Source organism: Sciurus carolinensis, chromosome 11, assembly GCF_902686445.1.
Source record: "Sciurus carolinensis chromosome 11, mSciCar1.2, whole genome shotgun sequence".
NCBI classification, from domain to species: domain Eukaryota; kingdom Metazoa; phylum Chordata; class Mammalia; order Rodentia; family Sciuridae; genus Sciurus; species Sciurus carolinensis.
Window position 1 is genome coordinate 54,703,730 of NC_062223.1, and position 13,993 is coordinate 54,717,722.

Sequence of the window (13,993 nt, forward strand, 5' to 3'; positions counted from 1 at the left end):
TAAATAAAATGCAAAGTAGGACTGGGGATGTGGCACAGTGGTTAAGTGCTCCTGAGTTCAATCCCTAGTACCAAAAAAATAAATTAATTAATTAAAAAATATATATATATACACAGAGAGAGAGAGTAACTACACATATCCATAGAATATTAGTTTATTATTAAGTATTATGTACTGTACTTAACTGTATGTTCTAAATTTTTATACCTACTAGAACTGCAATAGGTGTGGTTACACTGGAATCACCACAAAAGTGTGAATAAATGCTTTGGTGCTGACATCGTGTAGGCTCTGATGCTACCTGTCAAAAGAAAATTTTCAGCTATTTTGTAATTTATGGAACCATTATTGTATTGGAAACATCTTTAGGCTACACTTGACTGTGGTTGGTATCACTTACTGGAGTATTAAATGGGAGAACTCTATTCAAATAGGGAACTATACACGTCATGTTACTGAAAGGAGAAAGTAGGTTCGAACAGTAAAATAAGTGTAATTTCAAATTTGCAAATTACAAAATAAAAATTTAAGTTTTCTATGTGTTTTTCATATTTTTGAAATGTTAATAATAGTCCTTATCTTAGGAAAGCAAAATTATTGGTTACCTTAATTTTCATCTTTTTAAATTTTTTTAGATGTCGATAGACCTTTATTTTATTCATTTATTTAATGTGATGCTGAGAATTGAACCCAGTGCCTCACACATGCTAGGCAAGTGCTCTACCACTGAGCTACAACTTCATCCCTTAATTTTCACTTTTTAAATACTGAATTCTATTTAATGAAGCTCCTTCCCACCAAGTACTACATTTATATTCAGAAAGGTAATTAAAGTGACTTAAACATAAAAGGAAAATGCTTTCTTGCTGTGGCCAGATAATATGTATTCTGGTTCCATTCTTGCCTAGAGAATCTTTAAGAAGTAAATTACACTCATAGATCTGGTCTCCTCATCTAGAAAATAGAAATACTAAAAGAGAAGCATGATCTTTCAATTTTACAAGGCAAAATTGGATAAACATGTTGCAAATTGCAAAATACTAGATACCTTTAATGGTGATGAGAAAATGAAGAAAAAGGAAGAACAAAGAGTAAAAAGAGACAATGACTTTGTGTGGTTGGGTTAAGAGAAGATGAATGTAACCGGTATTAATATTTGAAGACATTAGTAGAGCAATTCTTACATGAAATATGAACTTCAAGTCATGGAATTGGGAAAATTACATAGTTTGGAGTCAAGATAACTTCATTCCTGCCATCAAATTATGAAAAGATGATACATGAAGTCTCCTTTAGAGTTAGGTTGGGTCTCTTGTTTCTTTTTGCAGATGTTGATAGGAAGAGAAACCGAATCCCTTCAATTCCCACCTAATCCACCCACACATGCTTTAGGTCATTTGAGTGGTTGATACAGGGGGCAGTTATTGAAGCAATAAATACTTATTTAGTCAATTTCTTAAATGAAAACCTGGTTAAAAATAATATAAGCACATAGTTAATATAATAATTTATTTTAAAACTATAAAAATCTCTGTACCCCCAGAACAAGTGGGTTTTCCTTTGTGATCTTCAGTTTCGTCATGCGTTAAAGAAGTTGTGTCAATTAGCTCATTGTGCAAATCCTTTGAGCAGTAAATTTTTTTGTGTCTTAGATTCTATTTATTCTACACACATAGATTCTACAGATTGCACTTAGATATGTAGATTCTGTAGGCTGCATATAGCATTTCTTTTCTACACATCTGTAAAATGAGGAATCAGAGCTTAATGAACTCCTTTCCAGTGGCAAAGACACTCAACTGGCTGCCTTGCTCACTGCCAAATGATTTGGTTAAAACATTGAAACATAATGTCATTGCTCCATTTTACCTAAGGAAAGTTATTCAGATTTTCCAAACTTCCATTTGTTTCATTTGTAAGCTGGGAATAAATGAGTACCTACTTTGGAGGATCATTTTGGAGTTACATAAGATACTATAGAAAAATGAGTGGCAGTACCTAACATCAGTTCTGTGAGCAATGAAAATTAGGTGGTAGTCCTGAACTGACAAGTTTCAAGTTTGTTTCCAAATCTTTAAATTTAGCAGCAGTTATAACAATACTGTCATTGAATGACAGTATATGACTCAGAGAACTATTTTTTAGTCTGAAACTCTCCCTACAAAATCATGTCTCACACAATCTGAAGAATGCCATATTATTTCATTAAATCCCAAATAGCTGAACAGGTTATTATTCTTCAGCCTAGACTTGGCTTCATTGGAGCATCCATCAGTCAAATTCACATCAAAGCTACCAATTAAATGAGATAAAACCAAACTAATGTACTCCTTTTTACAAAAGGATAAATAGAGCATTTTATTAACACTTTTTTTATGCAACAAAATGAGAGTTTATGCTTTTTTTATTCATCACAACAAAAACTATGATCACATTACATCACTTTGAGACACAAAGCAAAAGGTACTTTTATTTTCTTAAGGTCAAGAATGGTTTGCATTTTTGAAACAAACTTTATGGTTTATATTTGCAGTAGCAGGGCCTCCAGTCACTAGCACAATACAATGAACAGATCAAATATCCAGAATAGACAATTAAATACAACAATATTTGGAGTTGAATGAAGAAATGCATTATTATTATTTTAGAACATTATAAAGAGATCTGATGTTAACTTTTTTAAAAGAAAAAAATCATTCCAACCATCCAAAAAGCTACCACAAGCAAAATGAAGATAATATAGAGAGAGGAAATTTTATGCATTGCACTTATTGCTTGGTACACAAATGTTGCAATTCCTGTTGAGTTATATTAAGAAATGGCAAGCAAAATGCCTCTTCCCCATCTAAAATTCTACGACTCTATGAAAGTAGAAATTGCAATTCCCTAACCCAACATTAGGTGTATGCTATTTTTGGTTTTGTGTGACAATTTTTTATAATGTTTCTGTGTGTATGGATATGTATAAGATATATAGATATATATATATAGAGATATAATTTTAATATAATTTGTTGTCCTATATATTTAAGACAAATATCTCTTAGATGGGAATTTAAATAATAAAATTGTCTACTTACAATATCTCTATTAAGTTTATTTTTTCTTATTACATATAGCTCTGTGGCACAAGTGTCATATAGTATTTAATTATTAATAGGGATATCTAAAACATTTTCTATTCCTTTTGTTGTTAATATTGCATTATAAGGGCTATACCTTCATAGTAAATTCATTAATAGATTCTTTATGGTGTATATATTTTTTCCCTAATGCAAGTTACAACCAGTACAAAGTTGTAATAAAAAATACATTGAAGTCTATTTCTTTTCATATTTTTTTGCAAAAAAGTTATGTGATATGCTACATGAAAAGTTGAATTTTATTGAAATGTGAAGTGTTTTATACTGTTAGGTAATGAATGGAAGAACATGAAGCATACCCCTCACTTTACAAGTTTTTCTTTCACAAAAATAAGTGTTTGTGCCCAAGCATTTCATATAAAACACTGCAAGATACTATTCCCTTTGAGGATCACAAAATATTCCACATTATGCAATTCTAATAATTGTTCAGTTCAACTTGCTAGTTACTAGTACATAATATACTTCTTCAATAATTTACACGTAATTAATTTTGTCAATTTCTGAAGCAGTCAATTTGACAGTTTCATTTTTTTTTAAACAGAACTTTCTCTATGATATCTTGCAGTACAGAGTAACAAATATTTAAGTGCATTTTGCATGATCAAGTAGCTTTGGCTTCCTAACTTTTGTAGGATGAGATGTGCCAACTGTTTTAGTTGTGCTTTATTAAATGGTGATGAGTTCTAGCGTATATGAATTCAATGAATACTACTTGTTTCTATAGTGAAACCCTAAATCACAAACACAAGAATGGAGGACCAGAATGGAAATGATGTAACTTCACAATTTCTACAGATTGCACTTGATGATAATTTCATGAATTTGTCTGATTTCATTTTTACAGCAAGATTTGCCTTGTTGATATGTTTACATGTTTACACCACGTTTTTAATTTTTTGTGCAATCACAATCAATTTAATCACAAACACTAAAAATAAATCCAGCAAGTAGTTTTGTTATGAATAATCATCTCGGTCCTTATAGGTATACGAGTTTTGTACTTCTTCTTGTACAAATTCCTCTTTCTTTTCCCAACCACTAGGCCAACCTCCATTGGCCTGTGTTGTGGCTCCATAAGACTTGGTGGTACCATAATTTATATAATTCTGAGTAATGTCCCCTGTTTCTTCATCAAGTTCATCTTCATGGATAAATCCACATTTTTCTTCACTTGTTTCCTCAGGGTCTGCCCAGGGTTGTTTCTCTCCTGAGGCAAATATTGCATAAAATATAACTCCACCATAGTGCACAAGGGCAGCAATCAGGAAGACATACTGCCACTCTTCACGTGACTGCAGGGACAAGACATGGTGCTGTGAGAACAAACTCTACACGACTGAAAAGCCTAATGTCTTATCTGAATGCTCTGCCATTGCAGTTCTAACTACTGGACCTGATCATGCAAAGCAAACACTTTTATAGAAACTTTTTATATAACTATTTCTTTCATTATTTAATTTTTTAATCTAAAAAGTTCTGAAGTGAAATTTCAAATATATCTGTACCCTGTTGATTTAAAAAGTATCAATATTTTCTTTTCATTTCCATTGATTTACTTATCTTTTTTCTTACTCCTTTATCTCCTTTGCTAAAACATAATTTCAAAGCTCTACACGTATGTATATAAGGACAAATAGCTAATATTAATATTCTCCCATGGACAACTTCAGGAGACTCACAATTGAGGTTTACAAATAAAGTTGAAAAGTCTTCTGCTTACCTATGTGAAGAAGCTAAGGGCAATTTTTTGTCACCCCAGGAATACCAGAAATACATGTTATATACAAGGACCTGGGTACAATCCCTAGCACCACAAAAAATTTAAAAAAGAAACAGATGTTAAAAGTTGTTGGGAAATAACTTGTTTATTGATTGGGAAGGTATGCTTTTTAAGAATTCCTAGAAAGAGATTTTCCTGTGGACCTCAATTAAACTTTCCTACTCAGAAATACAGTGACTGAACCGCATTCAGAAGGAGCATGCCAAGGAGGCCATAGTAACTTTTTTCCAATCATGACAAAGAGTCTTCTATAACTGAACATCTGTTCTGGTCCATCTTACCTTATTCTTTGTCATTGCACCAACAATGATAGGGCAAACCATTCCTGACAATGTGCCAACACCATTCGAAATGCCCATTAAGATACTGGCATATCTTGGAGCAATATCCAAGTGGTTGACATTGAAGCCTGAAATACACAATAAGCTTTGACACAGGGAGTCACAGACCTCTGAGAAGTAAGTACCTGTAGAGCATCATATCACAACTCAGTACAAAGCAGGTGCTTATCACGTTCTGATCATTTAACTCGGGAATACAGTGAGAGTGTAACGAGTTATGATTTCTTATCCAGTATTTAACATGTAATGCTTGCTCTATAGAGAAAGGAAAGTGTTCTCTTAACAAACAACATCAAGAAAGTACATGAGGGGGAAATTAAATAGTAACAAATCTAAATAATATTTTCTAAATGTTTTGACTGTTACTCAATAAACAAAATTTAGACATATGTAGTTATATAATCACCAGCCAAAACCAGGATGTCACACATACAAGGAAAAAAGAGGAAAAACGTGTCTTACCAGATATAGCAAATCCGCTAAACCCCACTGCAAGTACCAAGAATGAGATGGCTACACCTCTAGTATGAGAATAGCCGACAACCAGAAGCAATGTGGCTTCCATGCCAAAACCTTCAGAAACAAACACATGGAAGTATTTCAGAAACATGAATGAATTTTACCAGTGAGCCAAAATCACTAAAAATGTGCATACTTATTGACCTAGACATTCCACATCAGAAAAGTTAAATTTAATAATGACAATAATAGCAATAAATTATCCCAGATATTGCAGGCTTCTTCCTTGGGTTTTAATTTTAAAAGTAACCAAAGCAACATAAAGTTTTAATGGTTGGAAAGGTTTAATTACAATAAGGACAAACAATTATATTATGCAGTAAACTAAAACTAGGAGTTATAAAAGTTTGAAGTAAGATGGGGAAATGCTTTAAAATGCTCAATGAAGGCACAAATTTAGAAGCAACTAATTTGTTTGGTATGTGTAAAGGAAGTTATTCATTTACATAGGTTAGAACTTATTGAACTAAACCCATATCCTTATTGGAACACATGCACTTACCACCACAGTTCATAATCTTTCTCACTGTAGTTGTTGAAAGAATTTGCTTGCTTCTTAGAAAATCTGCAATTTGTCCTCCAATAGGCACAATAATTGTCATGACTAAGTGTGGCACAGCAGAGAGCATGCCAACCTGATGAAAAACAAGAAAGGGGAAAGATGGATGTGACCATAAATATGTGGGCAATTCAATGGTCATGGTATCTGAATCCATCATCAACTCTGCACAAAAGAGGAAGGCAAAACACTGCCTCTAAATGACCTCTTAACTCATTCCTAGAAAAAGCAGTAACCTCCACACAATAAATAATAAAGACGAAGCAAGTTTACTTTGATACTTTCTGTTCTCTGTGAAGAAGGAAATTGTTTAGTGCTGTGTTATGACTCAGTAAATTTTGAGTTCATGAATTAACTTACCTGGATCTTATCATTGAATGATTTACATTTGTCTATCATTTTATATTCCTACATGTGTTTTACACAAATTCATCATTAGTAAGATGAGAGAAGAGGAGGAGGGAGAAATACAAAGAGAAAAAGTGCTTTTGATACACAATGAGGAGTCTGTATTTTGAAATTCATAAGGTTAAACATTTTGTATTTGCATTTTAAATATTATATATAAAATCTCTTTATAAAACATATATATACAAAATGGGATTTTATAAAACATATATATGTGTATATACGTTTATAAAATGGAATTTAACTCACATAGACTAAAAGACCAGATGGTGCAGATTGATTCTTCAAATTTAGTTATTTTCTGTCAAATATCAATATGTGGAAATACTGTCAGACAGCAGTACAGAATTTCTGAACTGATTTTATATTATTTAGACCAATCCGAAAACAAACCCATGAGCATCAATTCGACATTAATTATTTGTAAGGTGCAGTTCTCTAGGCATTATGGGGGCTTTATGGGGACAGAAAGCACAAATAAAAATGTATTTCAGAAATATTCTACCACATAAACAGATAGCAAATTTTGAATGTAACATATAAGGACGTTTCTCACTAAGTATAGTTTGAAGCACAATTGGGGGCATATGATAAGTAATAGGCAAGTGTTTAGTATTTGTGCTCATGGATGCTTTTCCAATTAGGTTACTGAAGATGTGAGACAAGAATTCTATTTTATTTTAGAATAGTGTATGGTGGAGCTTAATGATTATTGTGATGACTAATTGAGAGAGTGAAAGATTCTAAGATAACCTAACTGTTTATGCTATTTAATTCTCTCTTCTCCTGATGGAAGTCAATGATATTATTATTAAATGAAGAAATTGAGGCTTAGAAGGGTTAAGTTTTTGCCAGAGGCAAGTTCTAAATCAATTCTACCTAAGTTCAAAGACTAAACTTTTAACCCATATGCTTAGCACCAAATTTACTTGAGAAAGTAAAATCAAAATCAGATAATATACAGGAATGATTAGTTTAGTTCAAACCTAGAATTTAGTAGGAGCTTAAAAAATGCAAGGTAAATAAACATATAAGGCAAACAGACAATAGGTGAACATCATTGCTTTTGAGGATAACATCCTAGAAAAATACAATGGTTCTTTCTAAGTTGCAGTTAGACCATTTCAAGAAATCAATGTGTAGAAATAATCCACTGGGGAAAATAAAACATTTTTAAACACACCATATGAAGATTTACACAGAATAACATGCAATGCCTTTGATATTCATGAAGACAGGTTCAAAGGTTGGGAGTAACTACAATTCCTAAGCCTACAAAATTAGAATGCATTGTATCCCAATATTTGAGACAGCTGAAAAGTTTTTAAGTTGAAAGTTCTCTGTTATTTTCTATCTATTCAAGTAAACATTTTGATTACTTTGGATAAGAAAAGAACAAAGCTATAATTATCATTTATTTTCTCTGAAAGGGTGTTGTAAAGCACTGTGAGAAATGCAAAGAACTACAAACTAGAGGTTCATGAGACAGAAGTTCTGAAATACTTTAGTGCACTGACTTAACATTTAAAGAAAGGAAATCTCTTCTCTCATAAGCAATACGTAGAGGTAGTCTGTATGTGACTTCAACAAGGACACAGAAGCTTCAAACTTCATGGAAGTTTTTCAAGTGTCTTCTCATCATGAATATCCTCTCTCATTTGGCTGATCCCCAAAATGTGAATTAACCTGAGCATTAGTGTTCCCCTCAAAGAGACGGAAAATTCTTACATATTAGCATAAGCTAATATATTATATATATACATATCAGTTTAAAAACAGAGCACACTTACATAGTTAACTTATATGTATATACATGTTAGTTCTAACATATAAAAGTATATAATATAGTTAACTTATGCGTGTATGTATATTTATATATATATATATATACACACATATATGTATTCTATCATAACTGAGTCAGTAGATCTGGAATGAAGATTAAGACATTGAACTTACAGTTATATCTTTATGACACCCAAATTAATGAAGGTTTGGGAAAGCCAATTTCCATGTGAATATTTTATTTCATTTAAAATTTGCTAACCCCAATACTATGTATAACCATAAAGTTCCAATAAAAATGCAAAAGGAAATCAAGGCTGAGAATTATTTAAAAACTACCCCAATACTGTGTACCAATTTTTCATTCTAGACCTTTGAATTGAAAGTCACATCAGCCTCAATCCAAAGTCTATGCTCTAAGTCCTTCATCACCTCTTCTGTACATTTTTAAGTAAAACATAGTTTTTTTCTAGTCTAATGAAAAAATTTAGACCAATCTCTGTGTGTAGAATTTATCCATAATTTTAGCTAAAAACATAACAGGTAAATTAAATGCATCAACCCATCTGATTATGTTTAGTTTTTGCTTTTAAACATCATTGATTTTACTTATGTTTTTTGAATTAATTGGAAATAGAAGGCCACAATGACCGCACAGTTTCATTAGCATCATTTGGCTCCTTCACTCTCCCACAGGAGACTAGACTTTATTAATAGCCTCTCAGTGTCATATTTGTCCTAGATTATGAAAATGGACTCACACCTCCAGCAGCCTTTGTTGAGAAGTGTAACACCTCTCAGAGTTCCCAAAGGCTACCCTGCAATGTTTGATCTGCTCCAGAGAGAAGAGCCCTGTCTAAAGCAGTCATTCTTCTCAGGGATGGAGGAAACAGTTTCCTTAGAAACAGGGATTACAAAAGAGCTCTTAAAATAGCTACTCCTAAACTAAGGTTTTCTTCAGTTCCAGGCCTCAGATAGTCTTTCAAGTAGAGACATAATATGAATAACGAGAGCCCAGCTGGACTTATGTAACGACATGAAATAAAAATGGCAAGACCATTGCCAGCACAGACGAGTGTATTCAGGACTCAGCTAAGGACTTGGCACAGAGCTGGCATTCAATGATGTGCTAAATGTTTGAATGGATCTAGGGCTTACCTGAATTTAAATAGCATAGTAAAGGGAAATGAAATAGAAATCAAATAATCAAGGTCTAAATTTGATTCTGTCACTTATTACTAGCATGGTTTTAGGTAATTTAAATAATGTCCTTAATTTCTGTTTCCCTATCAGTTGAATAGAATGATGATAGGTTATTCAGCTGGTCAACCAAACAATATTGTTCATGAATATGAAAGAACCTTATAAATTTTAAATCCAGATATAAATATAAAGTAGTATTTGAAGTTCATTTCAACCCTACAGAAAAGTCTGAAAATCATTGTACTTCATAGTTGTGAACAAATGCCTGCAGCACCCAACATGCTGTGATTTAATTGGTAACTTAGTTTTTGTCTACACCACCAAGCTGTGAACATTTGGGGGGCAGAAATCATGCTTTTATTTCTAAACAATCTCACACAAAGCTTCATAGTCTATGCTCAACAAATGCTAGTTAAATTATATAATGTATTAACAAAAAGAATATTTTCAGATTTTTTTAGCTAAATGTACATCTTTAATTGGACAGAAGAAATTACATAAATACAATTATGTAAGTAATTCTTTTTGGCTTTAAGTGAAATAACTTTTTGTTTACTGTTATGTTTGACTTCAGACTTAAAGGAAGTTGTGTTATTTGCAGTCAAAAAGCTGCACTATTGCTCAGACCAACTGAGATATAAGTACTATACAATCAGACAATAGTTCATTTTGCCTGTATTCCCACTACTAGAGATCAATTTCTCACAGATAGCAAAATACAGTAGTACACTCAAACACTTTACTTAGCCTCTATGTCCCAGCAGTTATTTATGGAATGAATAAAAGAATAACTCAAAAAAGATAGAAGACTTGGCAAAAGTACTTATCTTAAATACAAAAATCATTCACTATTTAAATAAGGTTAATTTTTACATACCTTGCTGATTTCAAATCCAAAGACTTCTTCAAAATATGCTGGCTGACTAATAAGCAATAAATAAAAAGTCCAGCTTCTGCAGAAGTTTGCAACGATTATTGCATAGACTGGCATAGATGTAAAAAATTTCCTCCATGGAGTCTTGAATTTCTGAAATCCCAAAAATTCAGTTATTCTGATCATTTTTCATATTTTCTAATTTGATGGGAATAATAGGTACTGTACATTTTCAGGATGTATATGATGGGGCATGAGTAGGAGTACACAGGAGGTAGTGAATTGACAATTCCAACCATCAGTTAACCTTATCTGTGTGAAGAATCTTTGGAAGAGGAAAATAAAATACCAAATTCTTCTTCTGGTGAAATTGTTTCACTTTAAGAATATGCAAAATTCCATTTATAGAAAATTAAGTCCAGAAGCATAGGTTCTAAAATTCTTAGCAGTTTTTTTCAGCTGAATACTCATTGCAAAAATCATTGTACCTTGTGATATCTAAAATAATTTATTTAAAATATTGCAAATTAAATGTAGTTTGGAAAAGAAATAAAAGAAAAAATTAAGAATTGCAGTATTTGAGATCCTGTCTGAAACCAATTATTCAACTACCAAATTATAAATTCTCTTGATAATTCATGGATATTAATAAGTTCTGTGACAATGGACTAGAAGGTTCTATCAAAGTCACATGACCTGAAGCTAGGTTAAAGTATTTGACCATCACCTGCACTGTGCACATCATAACCAGTTACGTATGATAGCTTAACATTCAAAATTGACAATCTGAATATGATTGTCTTTGCTTAGGATACCCTTTAAAAAGTTAAACCTAGCATACTTGAAACTTCAAAAATATCTCTCATATTCCCAAATACTTTCTCAAAGTATTTATTTTTCTAAATTTCTTTTTAGTTGTAGATGGACACAATACCTTTATTTGACTTTCTTATTTTTATGTGGTGCTGAGGATCGAACCCTAAACCTCACACGTGCTAGGCTGAGCCACAACTCTAGCCCCAAATACTTTATTTTGAATACCAACATACAGTTTGTAAAGAAACAATAGCCTAAAATAACTGCATTTAATTTTAGGTTGAGGTTTTCAACCTAATCAAATTACTAAAATAGGGATAAACATTTTTGTAACATAGACTCATAGAATCACAGAATTCTTAATATTAATGTGACTATAATTAGCTTTTTAAATGCATTATACTCAGAAGTTACATAGTGGTGATAACAAATATATATAATACAAAAAAGAATCAAAACAAAACCAAAAATCTAACCTAATAATATGTAATGAGTACTATGACTTTAGACAAAATTTATAGTGACAGCACCACAGACTGATTCAAAAGGTATAATTTCAAAAATAATTCAGTATGTCTAAGGGAAATGGTGCCTGATGAATATACACATTTCACAGATAATGATTAAAGAAAAATGTCTTCCTTGTTGCACGTTTATGTAAGGAATGACTTCAGAAAATTATTAGAAGCAACTAAATTTTCCCTGCTGGAAATATCTTTCTTTAATTCATAGCAGAATCATCTCCCCTAAGAATTCTATTCTTTAGGTGGTAGAGCATTTCATGAAGTGTAAGAGAAAATATCTAATTTTATGCCATAAAGATTGTTGGGAGTTAGAGGTGGGTTTATGGTATTCTGACTGTGCTCCATTTATGAAATTGGCTGTTTGCTTCAAAGATGGGTTTAATTTATAAAAATTCAGCAATCTGTTTAGGATTTATGGATTTTTCTATCTGCATGCTACATGTAAATATTTTTTAAGAAAAAAAGGAGATTTAAGAAATGTTAAATAACCTCTATATAACGTTTAATATAACATTTAATGTTAATAACCTCTATATAATGTCTCTTAAACGTTATATAGAGGTTATAGGTTACCTACAACCTGTGATACTTAATTAGATCTGAACTCAAATAACTGTCAAAAAATATGAATATAGACTGGGTATCAGAATATGGACTGGGTATTAGAAATTGGGATATGATCTAGGTATGAGATAATGTTAGGGAATAATGGCTAATTGCGTCAGCTTTGATAGTAGTACCAACATTGTGAAGAAGAATATTGTTTTTTTCTGGAGATGCATGTGAAGTATTGATGAATAAAGTGCTATAGTTTGAAATTGTTCAGCAAAACAAAAGTGAAATAAATACGGCAAGACTTTAACAATTGGTACATCTGTGTGGTATATAAATCTTCCTGGGTAGGGTATCCCTAGACCCTCCTCCCCATTTTTTTCTATGTCCTGACAGAGAAATGCATTGATCTGCTATTGTCCAGCTAGCAGTATGTTTTTCCCACAGACTAGAACTCAAGCACAAGCCTTGAACATTCCCAGGCACTGATAAAAATGTCTAAGTTAATGCCCAGAAAGAAAGTGGCCCTAGTCTTGAGCAGAATTCCTTAACCCTTACATAAACTCTACACAGAGGAGCTCACTGCAGTCATTACATAGAACACCTGTTCTCCTGCAGTCAACCCTAGCATAGGCTGCAGCCCTTATGCAAGTTCACCTAATAAAGGTTTTGGATTGATCTCCCTGCTATTCAGTGCATCTTTCTTTGGAATTGTAAAGAGTTCCCATCTGTAAATCTTTAGGCCATTCCCTTGTGGGAATTCCCCTGCCATCACTCTTGGGCAACTCTGTACACTGGTTAAGTGGGAGCAAACAATCTGTTACTATTTTTTCTGCTTTGCTATTTATTGAATTTGTTTGCAATTATATGTTCAAAATAACTATAATCCAAATTCTACTTCCATTTGATTACATTTTCAAATTTACTTTGAAGCTACAGGAACACAGAAAATATCATTAAGAAGTAAAATACTGTACTTTTTAAAAGCAATAATGGGTAGGAAATGGAAGTTTGGAGATTATTTTACCAAGCTACTTGCTTGTTTTGGGGAGTTTTATTTCTTAGAACTAGATTACACAGTCTAAGTTTCTGATTTTTTAAAAAATGTGTATATGATCTGGACTCATGGCCTTTTAAGAACTGGTAAATTAAAGAAACATGATATATACCAGTGAGGAAATATATTGATCTAAATATTTTTGGCTAGAAATTGAGGCTTAATTCAGAAATGGTCAGAGATTAGATTCTGTTTGACTTCTGCTCACTGTAAATAGTGGTGGTGGGTACCACAGCACTCTCTAAGTCCCTACCCTACCTCCCCGCATCACCACTTATTTCTCAAGTAACCACCAACAAAAAGAAAATTTCAGGCCTTTATAGAAGGAAACAGAATGAGAAAAGTACTAATGCCAAATTTATTTAGTTCTTAGAATAACTAGAAATTAAGGTGGTTTTGTTGTTGTTTGGGGGGTTTTTGTTTTGTTTT

At 32.3% G+C, this 13,993-nt stretch overlaps 1 protein-coding gene across 1 annotated transcript in view; it reads right to left on the reverse strand.

The window, feature by feature from the left end:
- Nucleotides 1–2,348: 2,348 nt before the first annotated feature.
- The window catches only part of Slc17a6 (solute carrier family 17 member 6), a 43,960-nt gene continuing 32,315 nt past the window's right edge, over nucleotides 2,349–13,993 (reverse strand). The window contains exons 8-12 of the mRNA XM_047515703.1: nucleotides 10,619–10,768; nucleotides 6,289–6,421; nucleotides 5,730–5,840; nucleotides 5,208–5,335; nucleotides 2,349–4,438 (exon numbers count right to left, since the gene is read on the reverse strand). Coding sequence (XP_047371659.1) covers nucleotides 4,103–4,438; nucleotides 5,208–5,335; nucleotides 5,730–5,840; nucleotides 6,289–6,421; nucleotides 10,619–10,768 — 858 coding nt within the window. The 3' untranslated portion in view covers nucleotides 2,349–4,102. The remainder of the gene's footprint in view (nucleotides 4,439–5,207; nucleotides 5,336–5,729; nucleotides 5,841–6,288; nucleotides 6,422–10,618; nucleotides 10,769–13,993) is intronic.